Source organism: Heliangelus exortis, chromosome 15 (genome assembly GCF_036169615.1).
Source record: "Heliangelus exortis chromosome 15, bHelExo1.hap1, whole genome shotgun sequence".
In the NCBI taxonomy this organism is placed as follows: domain Eukaryota; kingdom Metazoa; phylum Chordata; class Aves; order Apodiformes; family Trochilidae; genus Heliangelus; species Heliangelus exortis.
Genome location: NC_092436.1, coordinates 12,538,075 through 12,554,831, shown reverse-complemented (window position 1 = coordinate 12,554,831; position 16,757 = coordinate 12,538,075). Strand labels below are relative to the sequence as shown.

General features: G+C 44.7%; 1 protein-coding gene across 2 annotated transcripts in view; it reads right to left on the bottom strand.

The window, feature by feature from the left end:
* FGF18 (fibroblast growth factor 18) overlaps positions 1-16,757 on the bottom strand; it is a 77,892-nt gene that overhangs the window by 35,686 nt on the left and 25,449 nt on the right. For both annotated transcript variants that reach the window (XM_071758808.1, XM_071758809.1), the window contains one exon: positions 7,373-7,553. In XM_071758808.1, coding sequence (XP_071614909.1) covers positions 7,373-7,553 — 181 coding nt within the window. The remainder of the gene's footprint in view (positions 1-7,372; positions 7,554-16,757) is intronic.

Below are 16,757 nucleotides of genomic sequence, written 5' to 3'. Positions count from 1 at the left end.
GCTGAGATATGGGGAAAACCTCAGATACCACAGTAAAAGTCTTGATAACAGACACTGACGTAAAACAACTGCAATAAACTCAAAGGAGCACTCTCAGCAATTGTACACAAAACTACTCATGGCCTAAAAAGATGTTTAAAATTATGCAAACTTCTTCCAGAACTTCAGCATATAATGGTTTGGGTTGGAAGGGACTTTACAGATCATCTCCCAGCAGTCCTCAGGTACAAATTCCAGATAAAAGTAATCTTTGTGCTAATATGCAGAGGGCACTTTTAGAGTCACAGAGGAGAAAGGGAAGTCCTGACTTGGTTTCTGTTATTTCATCACAGCCAGGGAAGAACATTTAGTAAAGCAGCTGCTTGAGCTTCATGGGAAAAAAGCATAATCACAGCAAGGCAGGAACAGATAATGTCATATTGACCTGTCTTCTGGGTCTGGCATTCACATTTTCATAAAGTGTCTCAGAAGATGAATCACTATACTAATAATATTTGTATTGATTATCTAAACTGAAGCAGCAATCGACTCCATTGTCTCACTTCCTCTTAAATTGCTCACAGATGGGATCCTATTTCCTACTCTGCATTTCTAATGGGAACACTTAAATCACAGCACAGAATTACATACACACACAAACTGTTAACAAAAACCCTTTTATGACTTGCATGAAACTAAAGATTTTTCACTTTGTAGCTCTCTTTCCACTCTACACAGAAATTAAAAATGACAAATTATCAGGAGACCTCTAAATTACTTTTCCTCATCATGTTTGGGTCCCTAATATTTACTGACAGACAGGCCTACGTTTTCCAAATGCTAATCAGTGAGTATGGAGATTTCAAGTTTGAACATGGAGCTAAAAGCTGATTTTTACTTTTTTATTTTCCATGAAAGTTAAGGCTCTTTAAGCCTAAGTCCAGAAGCAGGGAAATCAAAAATCTCTGTAGTGTCAGAGGAAAAATAAACAACAGCTTCTGCTGTTACTACAGGTACAAAACATGCACTGATGCAGAAAGAGCTGAACTTCAGGGGTGAAGCTGGCAGCAGCTATCAAAACCCAAAGTAAAGTGGCAATAAATATATTTTTTGAAATCTGTTTGCCATGAATCAAAAGGCAAAAGGTTTAGATTTTTCTTCCCAAACTCCTCATCCACCCAAAGAGAGCTCTCCCCTATCCTGGCACTGGCACAGAGTACAGCAGAATGAAAAAGAAAAATGTCTTAAACCTACAGATAGTTTGTGTAAGACACTTACAGTGCATTTCAATTGGCTGCCAAGCCTTTCAGAGCCAGAGGTGAGGGCATCTCATCATCACCTTTCAGAGGTGAGGGCATCTGAGGATCCTTGCTGGCATACCACAGCCTGGGAGCTCCATCCTTACCCCCAGCTCCAACCCCATCCCCAGCTGCCCCATACATGGTTCAACAGAGCAGTGAGCTAGTTGGGGGCTTCATCCCCAAGCCTGCTTCCAAAGGAAAACTTCAACACTGCCCCACTGCAGATGAGAAGGGGAGTGGTGTTAAGGGACATAAATAAATAAATAAAGCATGAGGGGGATGTTGGGAAAGGGGGGAAAAAAGAGCTCCAACACAGCAGCTGGATGGTGAAGGCTTCTCCACTGGAGCTGGTCCCCAGGACCCATATGACTGTACAGCTGCCATGGTGAATGATCATCCCTCATGCTGGGGTCAGTGCTGCCCCCAGGCTAAGTAAGTAAAAATAAATGGTTTCAAAGATAAAAGGTCTTTTAAAAAAATATTTGTCTTGTTGTCATGTCAAAACTGTAATGGGAAGAGACTGGAGGCAGGGATAGATTGTTTAAATAGGAAACAGCCATCCTGATGGTTCCAGGGAATAAATTACAGAGCAGATCACAGTTCATGGTTGTTTGAGGCTGAGCTGTGAGGGACAGGCAGGCCCTGTGCATTCACCTGGCTGCTAGGAGGAAAAGCAGGTTTTGGAATTTCTAGCTTGTGGAAATACAGCTGTATTTAAGCAGCCTAAATCACTACTTGGACTACACCTCCCATCTTTCTTGTAGGTTAAGTCTCCACCTTCCAGCCCTGATGAGTTTGGGTTTTATTCCTCCTGATCTTCCGGGGGGGTAGGGGGGGGGGGAAATCAGAATTAATTTTAACTTTTCTAGGAAGGGAGAGGGTTAATCAGGTTTCCCAGGGAAGCTTGCTGTTAAGGTGCCAGAAACACCAAGGGGAAAGAATGACTTGCTAAAGATGGGACAATGGCACTGGTATTTTGCATTTGCTTCCAGGCTTTGAGATAGAACAAATGGGAGTCATTAGTGAAATGAGTTTAGGGAGTTCTAAATTAGCTGTCAGGCTGCCAAACCCCAAGAAGTGCTATGTCAGCTCATTAATTCTGTAGAGCACAGGATTACCCAAACCTAGGAAGGAATCCTGCAAAATTTAGAGTCAATTAAAGGAGGCTATTTTGCTGTAATAATATTTTCCACACATACTACACCTCCTCATGGAACAGAGCCCAGTTCTACCACAAATGAAATCTCTGGCCAGGATGGAGTGTGGCTGATGTCTAGACAGCTGTAATGTGCTCTCTGTGGGCTTGTCCACTGGCATCTCTGGGAAACTCCAGCTACAACAGAAGGCAGGGACTGCAAGCTGTGGAGCACATCACCGAGGCTAGGGGAGCCCAAGAAAGGAGGCACTCCACTCCCTCAGCTCTTTGCTTTCCACCTACCAACTAAAATAGCACATCTGTATGGGGGGTCCTGTATCAGGAATGCACATGACTTGGGAGCTAATGCCTGGCTCTTGAACTTGCTTCCCATCTCAGTCTGAATGACCTCAGTTTTCTCAACACTCTGCTGGCAAACCCATGCTTTGTTCATCAACCAAACATCCTGTCTCAGGACCATTTCTTGATGCTCAGGACAGCTAAACCACACTGAACTCAGAGGAAGTCTTTGAGAGGACTTTACTGGATCTGGGTCCATATGTGATGGGATGCCAAGATGAAGATGGGTCGTACCTCTGTGCTGTGGGATGTCCTCAAACTTCCCATGCTATAAACCAGAATGTTTAGAGATAGATGGTTTATAACCTTCTAGGGGACTCAAGACTTTTTCATAGATGAGGTCAACAGACAGAATACCACTGGCTGACAACCACACCACATCCCAGTCCTCAGGCCACACACAAAGTTTCCTCTACAGAGAGGGGAAGCCCAAAGACCCCTGGTATCCTTCTCACCTCTCTCCTGAGGGCTATCACTCCTCATTGCCCTGCAGGACAGCAGTATCCAGGGACAAATTAAAACAAAAATGACATGGTGGTGAAATACAAATGAGGCAAAAAATGCCTTCACCCAATCTAGAGAGCTCTGTCTCCCCAACTGCGCCGGATACAAAGATCGTGAACAAACAGGATAGAATGTCTTCTGCCTTTTGTGAAATGAAAATAAATGAAAGGATCTAAGGTTTCAGGTCACTGATCCCTCTCTTCCCTATCTGTACCATTTATCGAAGGTAGAATATAAAGGTTCCAGGTCCTTTTCTTTTTTTCTTTTCTTTTTTTTTTTTTTTTTCCCAGCACTTTAATGGTTGTTTTTTCTCCTTCGTCCTTTCATTTTTTGAATGAAAGGACCACTTAGGAACCTGTAAAGTAATAATAAGCTTATAACAGGAATATTGCTTTTCTGGGCCACTGCAAGCTCCTTCTGAATAGGTTGAAGAGATTAAAGTAAAAATGCAATCTGTAAATAGATCAGGCTTTTAATTAGTTTATAGTCTGTTAAGAGATATTTTGCTCACATAGATCTCCCGTTATCTAAAGATCTCAGACCACTTTAGGAACACCAATTAAGCCTTTAAAAAAAACCCCACAACCTAGGGAGATAGGTAAGTGTATTTAGATTAATTAGTGTTGCTGTGAGCAGCAGGCATTATTATTAGATTTAATTTAGTTCAATAAATGACTTATCTGTTAATGGATTCTAATTCATCTGAGAAGGGATCAAATCCATCTGATTAAAAGGATTACATCGACTCAATTCTATTAACTGACTTAATTTGCCATTTAATAATTTGACACATGGGGCCAGATCTTGGCCCTGAAGAACACACAAACCAAAAATTACATCCTGAAATTATTATGCAAGCAAAAAGAGGCATTGCACAGCAAGCATTTTTCCTTGCACATGGCATTTGTGTACCTGGATAGAACATTCAAGGGGAAGTTTCCTCCACCCAGACCCCCCTTCCTCCCTGAACCAGGGCTGGCTGGTGATTTTGCTGTACTCGTGGTGGCTGCAATTCACTGCCTGAGATTTGCCACTTCCTCTCTTTTCTGGGCATTTTCTTCACCCAAGAGGTGAGAAGTTTTACAGAAGTCAATAAAAGCTTGCAATAAAACTAACCTTCCTTCAAAGGCAGGGCAACCCTCCCAAGCCAGCCATTTGGGAAGGAAGGGAAGAAAGGGGAAAGGAGGGAGGGAGGGAGGGAGGGAGGGAGGGAGGGAGGGAGGGAGGGAGGGAGGGAGGGAGGGAGGGAGGGAGGGAGGGAGGAAGGGAGGAAGGAAGGGAGGAAGGGAGGAAGGGAGGAAGGGAGGAAGGGAGGAAGGGAGGAAGGGAGGAAGGGAGGAAGGAAGGAAGGAAGGAAGGAAGGAAGGAAGGAAGGAAGGAAGGAAGGAAGGAAGGAAGGAAGGAAGGAAGGAAGGAAGGAAGGAAGGAAGGAAGGAAGGAAGGAAGGAAGGAAGGAAGGAAGGAAGGAAGGAAGGAAGGAAGGAAGGAAGGAAGGAAGGAAGGAAGGAAGGAAGGAAGGAAGGAAGGAAGGAAGGAAGGAAGGAAGGAAGGAAGGAAGGAAGGAAGGAAGGAAGGAAGGAAGGAAGGAAGGAAGGAAGGAAGGAAGGAAGGAAGGAAGGAAGGAAGGAAGGAAGGAAGGAAGGAAGGAAGGAAGGAAGGAAGGAAGGAAGGAAGGAAGGAAGGAAGGAAGGAAGGAAGGAAGGAAGGAAGGAGAAGAGGAACCAGATGATCCCAACCCAAACCAGTCTGCGATATCTTGCCTTTCCTCAGACATTGGCTCCTGCTCCCATTCTCTCAGCTGGAATCCTCAGGACATCAGTCCACATCCCCTCCCCTGACAGTGGGGACAGGGCTGAGGCAGAGGAGGAGCTGTGGGAGCTTGCACTGTCTGTGAGGCCGAAGCAGCCAAAAGAGGAGTTGGGTACTGCCGAGTGCTGAGCCTGGTTCTGGCTCTCAGTGCCAGTGCAGAGTCAGGAAACGAGGGAAAAGAAAAAGGTCAGGAGGGAAATCAGCTATGTGCTGTGGGAGAGGAAAGCTGTCCTCCACTTTGGAGGCAGATCTGACCAGCCATACAGAGATGTGGATCAAAAGTTTGCAACTGTTGAGATCCCCAGACCTGGTTTAAGCCTCTCTCTGGTCTTGATCAAAGGTTGCTACATAATAATGCCTTGGGGGGAGGGGTTCCCAGCACATAATGAATCCTGTGTCACTGCCTTTGTATCCAATTTTGTCTGTAACACAGATGGTTCTCACTTCAGTAACTCCAACGTCTCTCCCCCCTTCATTATCACAGCCAGCAGCTCTGCATGGTCCCATCCTGGACCTCCACATCCCACCTCACTGTCTCCCCGATTATCATGCTCTGAGTGTTCCTGTGCCAAGCAAGATGATGAACAGATTTCCATAACCTTTCAGCACGAATAGGGATGGAAAGGCTTTGCAGCTCGATGCATCGAGGAGTTTGATGAGGAGAGGTGGGGGAGGGTGCAGGTGGGGTGTCAGGAAATGGCCTCCATAGCCAGAGCACCCCACGCTGCCAGGAGGACACCAGCAACTCCAAGAGGAGAGGACTGGGTGGTGAGAAGGGATGCAGCACCAGGGAGCTTCCCAGACTGGAAATCTCTGCAATTGTGCAGCATCTCCACCAGTCTTGAGCACGCTTCTGCACAAAGATTTGTTGTTCAGACACTATTGCATATGCATGAAGGGGACAAGATGGGCTTTGACACATAAATTATCACTTGTCAGCTGCTCACGGGCACACTTCCCTGCTGCACCCCACTGAAAGTGCTGCCTTCTTTCATGGAGAGGGAAACTGCATCACAGCACCTGACAGTCACTGCGGGCAGGAGCCTTCCCTGGGCAGCCAGAAACAAGAAAGCAGCCACCAGTTTACATACCAGACCTTAAGAGAATGAATGCAATAAAATGACACAATAATTAGCAGCCAAGTGGCATTTTACACTCCTGTTTTATCTGGAAATTTGGGAAGGACAAAGGACAAGGCTGATCTGACCCCAGGGCAGATGCTGCCTGGCTCTATGTAGCAGCAGTGTGGATTCATTTCACACCAACCCTGTTCTTTCTAGATGTCACCTCCTGTGGAACAGCTCAGCCAGCTCCTCCACTAGCACTGCCTCCTTTGCCTGATATGACATGTGCCTCATCCTGCCCAAACCTCCCCCCCCCCCCAACGGAATAACCATTCCCAGATTTTGACCTATCATGGTAGCCTACCTCCTCCTCAGCAGTGCTGCACATAAAGTCAACTTCATGTGAACATCCATGCCGGCCAACACACACACACCTCTGCAGAAATGAGTGAATGCATATGGCCCATACTCTGAACAGCTCTAAAATCCTTCCAGCAACCAACTTGAGCCAAAGCATCTCTGCTGCAACCATCTCAAAATGTCCCAGAATTAAAGGGTTTTTTTCATAATTCAGCCTGCTAGCAGCACTTACAGCATGTTGCTTGTATACAAATCACAATGGGAATAATTGAGCAGACAGCTAGCCCAAGGGAAGTTCAATTATTTGAGTTTCTGCAGGATACAAATGCCTTGAGATTCACCTTAAGCTCTAGGGTACTCTCAAAGCTCCAAAGTCTTCTTCATTTCATTTCATTTCATTTCAAACCAAATATCACCGAAGCACTGGATTCACCCAAATATGAGTCCAGATTTTAGGGGGTAATAACATTCCAGTCACCCACCAACTAGGGTATTGTTTGTGAATTCCAGTAGGCACACTGGGATCATGTCATCCATTGAGCAGAAGATTTTACTCTTCAAAGATCATCATACACTAAAAAATTGGATCATGACACTACTTCAGGAACTGCCTGTCACTGGGAGCCAGGCTGACAGACTGCTTCAACACAACAAATACCATGCGTGCGGTTGGGGTTTTTTTTCCTTTTTATCCTGGTTTTTTTTTTTTTTTGTTTGGTTGGTTTTGGTCTTTGGGGGCTTTTTGTTTGGTTGCTTTTTTGTTTGGCTGCTTTTCTTTTCCTCCTGAAACGTTCTCAGCCCAACGTACAGCATTAAAGCCTTTGACCTAGAGTCTGGGGAATCCCAGTAAATATTCTTACCATATTTATCTCCATCTTCTCCTTTGGCACTAATCCTTCTGCCAAGCACTTGGATGTGTTTCCCACTTGTCCTGCTGTAGAGCTGGTAGAGCCGAAGCTGCTTCCTGCTCACGTCGTCCCGCGCTCGCGTCTGGTTCTCCACGTGTATCCGAAAATCTACATTCTCCTCGGCAGCAAACATCTGAGACAGGATGGAGAAGAGGGGGAGAGAGAACAGAACACTCCATGAAACAAACCAGGCATCTGGGACAGAGAGATTGCACATCAACCTGCCAACGGGAACATGGTACAAGAGGGCTCAGACTTGGCTGCCCTTTGCTTGACAGCTGTGGTATCGGGCACTTGGCACGGAGCTCCAGCCAGAGGCGGCTCTTAACAGTAAAACAGGCCTGGGTTTTGAAAGTCAAACTGTGGGGGTTTTGAGTAAAACCTTCTACTTGGTCCTGCTTTGATTCGGTCTCAATCAGCCACACTGGCTATAAATTAACCTCTGATTTGCATATGCATAGCTTCTCCCAGGTGACACAGACACCCATGGGAGGAAGGGGACGGACAACTCCATTTCAGAGAATTTGTGCCTCACCTTCTGCAGCTGCACTGATTCCCCTAATTAACTGGAGAGAAGAAGTCAAGAGGGAAACCTATTTATGCTGACATTAGGAATTTAAACTTCAGATTCTTCACAGATTCACACTCCACTGAGATAAAAATGTCATCCATATGTGGGCACTTTTTAGCCTAACATTTTTTGCCAGCTCTGCTTTTAAGTGAAGCCAGCTCACTGGTGTCTGCCTATGGATGCATTTCTCTTAGCATTTCTCAACAGGAGCATGGCCTGGGGAGAGACTGCAAGGATCTGGGAGAGCCAAACCAGCAGATTCAGCTGCAAGGCTTTTATCAGCTGGGTCTGATCATTTGAGCCACTTCACCTGTTTTTTTTCTGGCCAGTGGATTAAATTAACCTTAGTTCACTCTGGCCTTACTACTAGAAACTTTCTCTCTCACATCTGCCCTTCTCTGCAGAGCTGTTTTCCTATCGTAACTTATGGTTCCCAAGAAACATAAAAACAGAATTCGTGGTTTTGCTCTCAGGAGTCATCCCACATTGCCCAAGGTCAGAGGACTGGACAACCAAGATGTTCTCAAAATGATGAGCAGCACACACCCAAAGGCACTTTGCATCCAAAGAGTACAGAAGCCCAGAAATTGCTCCACGATCTGTCCATGAGAGCTTTTGCACCACAACATCCAAGCTGCCCACCTCCAGACTCACAGATGGATGCTACTGGGGTGGCAGACTCCTTTTACAGGACAAAAAAACATTTGGAAACCAAAACCACAAGATTATCAAGTGGCACAAACATGAAACTACTGCACAACAGGTAATTTTACCAAGACAAAGACCATTAAAATCCAGCTCATTGCTGGTAAGCCCTAATGCTGTGCACCACTTGCATGTAAGAGAGAAAATCCACCACAAAAAAAAACTCACATGAGAATTTATTGATACCTATGAGAATCATGTGGGAACTTAATGATGCTTAGATATGGGACTGGCAGAAGAAAATATACTAGAAGAGTTACTATTTCTCCTCCTAACGCAGTCCCCAGTCCTAGCCTGCTGACAAGACAAATGAAAGCAGCACAATAAATCCTTATTCAGGTGCATCACAGGCCAAAATACGTTAAAGTGGCCACAACAGGCAAAACAACCTCACTTCAGCCTCCTGCATCTGTCACCTAGTACCAGCAAATATTTCTAAATAAAATACTCCCTGAAATCAAAACCTCAAAATAATTTTTTAGAGTTTCCAGTTATCAAGTAGCCACACAACTCAGCAGCAGGAAGAAAGCCTCAGGCTGTGTGTGCTTCTTAGCACCAGACCTTCACTAAGCAACCCAAACAAAACCAGGATATTCAACACAGTGGCAGCAGCAATGAGGTTCACAGGGATGCTGCAGGATCTCCTCTGCTGCCATTATTAAATGTTGGGGGTTGAATCCCAAGCCCTAGGAGGGAAACTGATTTAACCCTCTTATTTTACTGTCAGAAGTCAGGTGGAGGATGTAGGAGCCAAACCCCCAGGCTGTGACACTGAAGGTCCAGGGTGATGCTGATTCTAAACAGACATTCAAGGTAACAATAAAAATGATGGACAAGAATTATGCCATTAATTTTAGCAATTACAGCACAGCAAGCAGGACTTGAGTTTTAATATGAGTAATTTCCATTTCTTTCTTTTTCTTTTTTGTCCTACATCTCTCCTTGCTTTCTTCCCAAGTGACATTGCTGCAAAGGATGCTAACTATCAAAAATAAAGATGTCCAAGTAATGCTGACAGTCTGCCTCATACCCACAAAAGCAAGGCCACTTGCACTTAAGATTCTGACTTCAGTGTTTCAAGATTCAAAACAGATTTTAAATCAAGATGACATTGCTACATTGTGTTCACCACACGTTAATGAATTTCACATTTTTTCGGGGAAAAAAAAAAGCAAAACCAAACAGGTGGGATCTGTATCAGGGGGAAAGGGAAGTTGTTTCGCTTTCTTGGAAACTTCAAATGGAAACGGTAATCTCTTTTCCAAAACATGTTTTTATTGTCTCTCTTACTGATCTCCTGAGCACTCCCACCACAGACGCCCCAACCTCGGTGCCTGGGTGGACTCTGGCTGCCCATGGAGCCATCCTGCTCTGCAGCCAGCTCTGCAGACATTGTGCCAGCTCTTGGCACAATTTTCCTGCCCAAGACCTACTCCTCCCCTAGACAAGGGCATCACCCACCACCCCAACACCAGGAGCAGCCTGACATGGAGACCAGCAGGGGACACTGAGCCCTGACATAAAGTATCTTTCCATCAGCTCCATCACTTCTCCAGTAACAAGCCTCACTGGAACTCAGGAGAAGAAATCTTGGAGGAGGAACATGCTAGAAGTTCTCCTTGCAGCTGACCTGTCCCCTGGTCAAGAAATGCAGCTGTGAAATCACGAGGATTTAGCTGCCTGCTTAAAGATAAGCACACACCTAATCACTGTCTGGAAACAGGATGCTCTGCTGGAGTGTGGCCAATGTGAATTAGCTGTGCCAGCCTGGGCTGCATCTGGCCTGCAGCAAAGTATCAATATCCTACAATAAAATTTAATGAAGTGTCGATTTCATGAGATAAACCCTATTTGATCATTGCTGAAATCCATTCCCACAGTATCCCTGCCCTGAAGACTACTCTGAGCTTCCAAACAGTGGAATTTTCTTTGCCTCAAAAGACAACAAGTACACTCCCTCAAGCAGCCAACTTTACTGAGATAAGCCAATTTATTTACACCATAAAAGAAACTTTTTCATAATTAAAAAAAAAATTTAATTAGTAACATATGCCTCCTTTGGTAGCCAATTGCCAACACTCCCTCAAGGTCACCTGAAACCAGGTCCATCCACCTCCAAAGATATTTCCATAACAATCACAACTTCACAAAAACAGGTGCAGAAATGTCTTTAAGTCTCAGTCACACTTGAAAACTTCACGACTTTCATCAGAGCAAATAGAAATATTTTCCTTTATTTTAATTTTATTTATTTATTATATATACGCTATTACTGCATATAAAGACATCAATTACAAAATTACCTTTTATTTTTGGCTTTTTAATCTGATAATCCATGCTGTAGGTAGCAAAGCCTACAGCCTGTGGATGAAAAGCTCAGCACAACAGATCCCTGAAACAAAGAGCTACATCCAAGCTCTAGAAAAGCACTGTGCCCTGGGGACAGGAAAAGGACCTCCTGCATTGCTGTATCTCCTGCATTGCATCTTGCAGGGATTATTCGGAGTTGTACTGTAGTCTGTTTTACAAACCCATCCAAGTGGTGTGGGGCAGTGTCTGTGCAGGGCAGTTTGAGTGTCTCAGGATGAATTTCATGTAACTTCATCTCACTCTCTGCCACTGGTTTACAGTCTGCAAAACCCAGTCATTAAAACAGTGAGAATTAAAATCCAGTTTCATTTTCATTCTTCCTCTCTCTTTTCAAAATGTTCCTCATCCACTGATTATTTATTTTTCACTACATCTTTCATCAGTAACACACAGCTACAAAGACATACAAAAAATACAGTTAGAAATACAGAAGTCTAAGAAGGGAATAAATAACACTCCTTTTCAAAACATCACCTCAAGTAAACAATGCATCTGAAATGCCTCACTCCTGAAAAGCAGCAGCTCTCCCTCCTCACTGTTGTACTTACCCAGCCACCGAAGGTGGGTGCCTTTGGTCCTCCCTCCTTTCCAAACAGCCATAGAAACCAGGAACATCATCTGTCTTCAGAGAGACACACTGGTAGGTTCTCAAGTGCTGTTTTGCCAAATGACTTTCAACCAACAAGTGGGGATTTAATTTTAAATGGCTTTAAAATGATCCTTCAGCTTAAAGAATGACTCTATTTGTTAAATCCCACATGAAGGGTAAGGGAAAGACTATTTTGCTGAAGTAGGCTAAGGTTTAACCATTCAACAAAGCAAGAAAGGCTCAAGTACAGCAAAAGCCTCTGACAGCAGCCCTGCCATCTTCTTCTTGCTCATCCCTGCAAACACCAATAGTTTGTTGTGAACAAAAAGCAACCACAGACAGTCAAGGTCAATGAAACCCTTGCAGTGCCAAACCAAGTTTATGAGATTCAGCTTTTCATCTGACCAACCCTATACACTTACAGCTTTCTATTTTGAGCTTCCCAGTAGAAGAGGATGTTAATCTGTTATTGTTCATGTCATAAAGTGTTACAGCATGAGATGTCCAAGGACCACAGCATGGCCAAGTGGACTTCAGAATGCCCTGATTTTTTAGCTTTTTATCCCACAGAGACTCCAAGCCCCATCAGAGAGCAAACCATGTCATTCCCCAAACAGAATTAGGAAGACAAAATCCCTCTCACTAAGGGCCATAGTGATTGCAAAAGCTAAACAAATCAAGCAATTCAAAGTCCTTTCAAACGCCATCTGATAAGCAGGAAATACTTATTACCTTTCAGCCATCAAATCAAGCTAATATTGATGATTTTCTCCATGACCTTCCAAGCACATGAAAGTCAACACACTAAGGTCAACAAGAGGATACCCAAGACAGATCTCTCTCAAGTCCACAAAGGCAAGTAACAAACCACTTTCCTTCCATGTCTCTGGCAAAATTCCTCTCTGCCAGTTACAGCAGGATTTTCTAGTTCACCATGTCAGCCATCCTGGACAGACAGTGAAACACAATGCACTCCCTCCTTATTTTCTGCTTTTGCCTCCTCCTTTTAACTGCAAAGTCAGTCCATCACTAGGGTATTGTTACCTTCAGGTTCCAGAGCCTAGTTTGAAGCCAGGCAGAAGTGGATGTACACTTGTCACGGTTTAACACTGGCCCGGCAATTAAACCGAGTAACAGACGCTCTCTATTAATCTCTCTCTCCTCCCCGATAAGAAAGGAGAGAGAATAAGGGAGAGCGACTTATGGGTTGGAAACTAAACTACACAACTTTAATGAAACAGTAATGATAAATAGGAAAAATTACTAAATATATACAAATATACAAGAAAATTGATACCACATTCCTCCCCCCTTTCCCCCAGTAACTCTCACGTCACCACCAAGGCTGCAGGGCAGCTCTGGGAAAGTCCAGGCTGGACTCCTGGAGTCGGCAGCAGTTGGGAACCGGAGGCAGGAACACACAGATATGGGCTGGCACGGATCAGGAGCACAGGCAGGAAAACGGACGGGATCCTTCCAGGATGCTGAGTGAAGGAAAGGGAAGCAGGAAAGGCAGGAAGGGCAGGCAGCCGGAAGCTGGAAATCTGGCTTGGCCCTCGTGATCCCTCAAATTTATACTGAGGATGACGCATATGGGATGGAATACTCTGTTTGGTCAATTCTGGCATCTGTCTTGTCCGTTCCTCCCCAAAGGAGGGATGCAGGTGGAACCTCTTTATGTTTTCCTCAGAGCTGAGCAGTGTCCTTGGCTCTGCACACCAGTCTCTAGCAGTAACTATAAACATCAAGTGTTATCAGTCCTAGAAACACACACTGTCTGAGAAACTTGCTGTTAATTTCAGCAAGTGCAACTACTTACAAGAGACTTAGCTAAAAGCAAAAGTACAAGACAGAAAATCACCTTTATCCTGGCCCAAACCAGGACAGCACTGCTTTAGTGTTTTTTCACTTCTTTGGGCTAAGAAGCATGTTAAATTCATTTAACACAAAGCAGCTCCATATTCAGATGTGCAGCAAAGGGAAAGGGCACTTTGGGATGAATCTCTGTGCATCCAGCTGGAGAGAGACTACAGTGGAACAGTGTCAGAACTGCCCAAAGATAACTATGCCTTTCAAAAGAACAGAACAGAGACCTTGGGTTTGGTGTTTGTTTCTTCCCATTTTCAACAGGAAAATATTTTTTCATTGAAAAATGAGTATCCCAAAAGCTAAGTGCACTCCATCTTGGGAGATATCCCCTTGTGTGATCACTGGGTACCCTCCCAGAATGCACTGTGAAATAGGGCAACAGGGTGCACATCATGGAAGTGGTTGTTCAACACAGAAGACTCCACCAGTTGTGTTTGCAAAGTATCCTACTTGAAAAATATTTCAGCAGATGTCCAATTTATGTCACAAATGTCCTATTTAAAACCCAGATGCCAAAAGATCTTGCTTCACAAAAGCTGCACCACTCTGTAGCTTGTTCATAAATCGAGTCATGAACCATTTTTGACTTTTCTTCCTTAGAAGGCTATTTCAGAAACACTTCCCTAATATTCTCTGCCTTGATTTTCTACCTCATATATTTACATCAAGTTTGCATCTGTTTATTCCTGTACCAAGAGTGCTCTTCAGCTTGAATAATACTTTTGCCTCTTATGCTTCTACTTGCAATGCATTCAGGCAATGCCCTCTCTCTGGTCTCTTCCCACTCCCCATTTCACCATGCTGAGAAAGGAAGAACAGACCAAGCACCAGATCTCCCCCCCATGCCTGCCCTTGTTGCAGAGGAGCTCCTGCCTGCATCAAGAATTCTCCCTCAGCATGGGCCCATCACAGAAAGAAACCCAGAGCCCTCCCTGCTCCTGCATGGATACACTCTGAAATTGAGACCATAATTTCTTTGACTTGAGGGCTTTCAAGTTGCTGCAGTACATGAAATTCAATGACGTTTGCTCTTTGCTTAATGCACTCTGAGTGAAGTGCGTGTAGGAATGGAGCTGGAAAGAAGAAGGAAACGGGGTGATGAGGGGGTCAAGCCTGCCCTCCACTTTGGATTTCAGAAATGTTAAACAAGACCCAAAGAGAAGACATTCCTAGGGTTTGAAAGAGAGGACATACAGCTCAGAAAGGTGACACATACTTGGATCCAAAATCTGCTCTGCAAGCAGAGCTGCCTGCCCCGTTCAGAGAGGCCACACATTAAATCTCCTCAGGCAGCATTAGACCTTCATTCCCTCTAAAACACACAACCCTTGAGAAAAACAGCTATCAACCTCACAACCCCCCCAGCATCTCCCCGAGATCCCACCAGCTTCCCAGGTCACCTACCACTGCTGTACACTCCTCTAAAGCCACATGTCCACCAACCCTTGGATGGCAGATAACAACCTTCCTGACACTGGTATGAAACCATGAGAAAGGCAGAAGGGAGTGTCAAAAAGCTGGAACCTGAGACAGTTGGAGGAAATTAATGTTTTATGGCCCATCAGTCAGTGTTTGAGCATTTTCTAGAGGAAGATGACACCACCTTTGAGGAAAACCAAATTTCACCTTTTGATGATGGAGTGAACCTTAGCCAGAACTGCAAAAATGCACCTTTTGTGAGATGGTGACATTTCACATTTGTTCCACCCTGGGAAATGGTTCTACCTGGGGAACAGCTGGGTTTCAGCCTTGATTAATAACTTCTCAAACCCTGGCTGTACTCAGGTGCCAGCAGAGGAAGGGAAGGTGCCTGCAGCCTGTGCTGCGAAGTCCAGTTCCAGAGCAATGAAGTGCTGCAAGGCAGCACTCTTTAAATGGCTCCAACACCCCCAACCTCCACATCTCCACCTGCATCTGCCCCTTCTCACCAATACACAACCAAGTCACTAGCTGCACCCCCAAATCACATTACTAATATAACTACCATGAGCAGCAGCAGCTCAGCAGCCTGCAAGAGGGAGCCACTCCTCCAGCACCCACCTTTCTCCTCAGGAGCCTGCATCATGCCACGGTGCAGCAGTGCTGAAGGACTGAGACCACCATGCCACCTCCCAGCATCAGGAGACACCTTGTTCACAGCAGGGCCAGTTTCTGCTACGTGTGATAACCACAGCAAACCAACCCCATGCATTTCAGCTGCAGGGGAATCTGCAGGATTCCATCTCTAGCCATAAGCTCTTGACAATTTTATTTCTCCAGAAATACAGTTCAGTCCTGAAGCCTTTTTTGTATTTTTCTCCAGTTGTGACATTTTATATTTTTTAAATTCAGGGCTGGCATTATTTTACCACAACTATCAATCAGGCAACGAGCAAGCAGGGCTTTTTCTTCCTTCCTTTCTTTCTTTGTCTTTCTTTCTCTTTTTAATGCTTGCTCTATCTCTGCTATATACTTCCTCTCCACACAGAAATATCCCTTCAAAGCTTGATATTATTGAGCAGCTTTCAACCATGCCCAGCAGAGCCATGTATTCTCTGCATTTGTCTGCCTTTGTTTCTAGGAATGAAATACCAATGGCTGAACAGTGTGACTTCATTTCACTCCTTCATTCCAATACTTGTTCTATTTCTATCCCACTGGGTCAAACTCACCTATTGTGAGACCTCACCGATTTCAATTACATCAGGGATTAATTTGTTCCATTGGGTTGAAGCTGTTAATGCAATCCTTGCTGGCTCTAGATTAGAAAAGGCACGGTGGAGACCTCCCTCACAGGCAGTGTGTTTAGCAGCAGTCTTGATCTTCATTTTTGTTCAAAAGTGGGGTTTGTTTTTTTTCTTCCCTCTGTGCCCCTTTGCCCCTCTTTTCACAATCTTCTCCTTCTTTTCTCAATTGCCCTTATCAGAACTGGGTGGTCCTTCTGACTTCCACTGCAACTGGCAAAATGTTGCTTTCCAAAAGCTGCTGCCCAGAGCTTGTGAGGGAGGACAATGCTGAAAGGAAAGTAAGATCCAAAGCCACCCAAGGCCAGGCAGATGTGACCGCTCCAGCTTTGGCACCTCATCTCCCCCAGGATGTTTTGGAAGGGTTGCCATGGGTCCCTGCATACCCAAAGGGATCTGCAGATGCTTAGTTCCGCAGCTCCAGTCAGTTGACTGTGGTCTCAAGTGGAGCACTGAGATCCTCCATGTAGCAGGTGGAGATGCTGAAATACACATTTGTCAATACCTGGC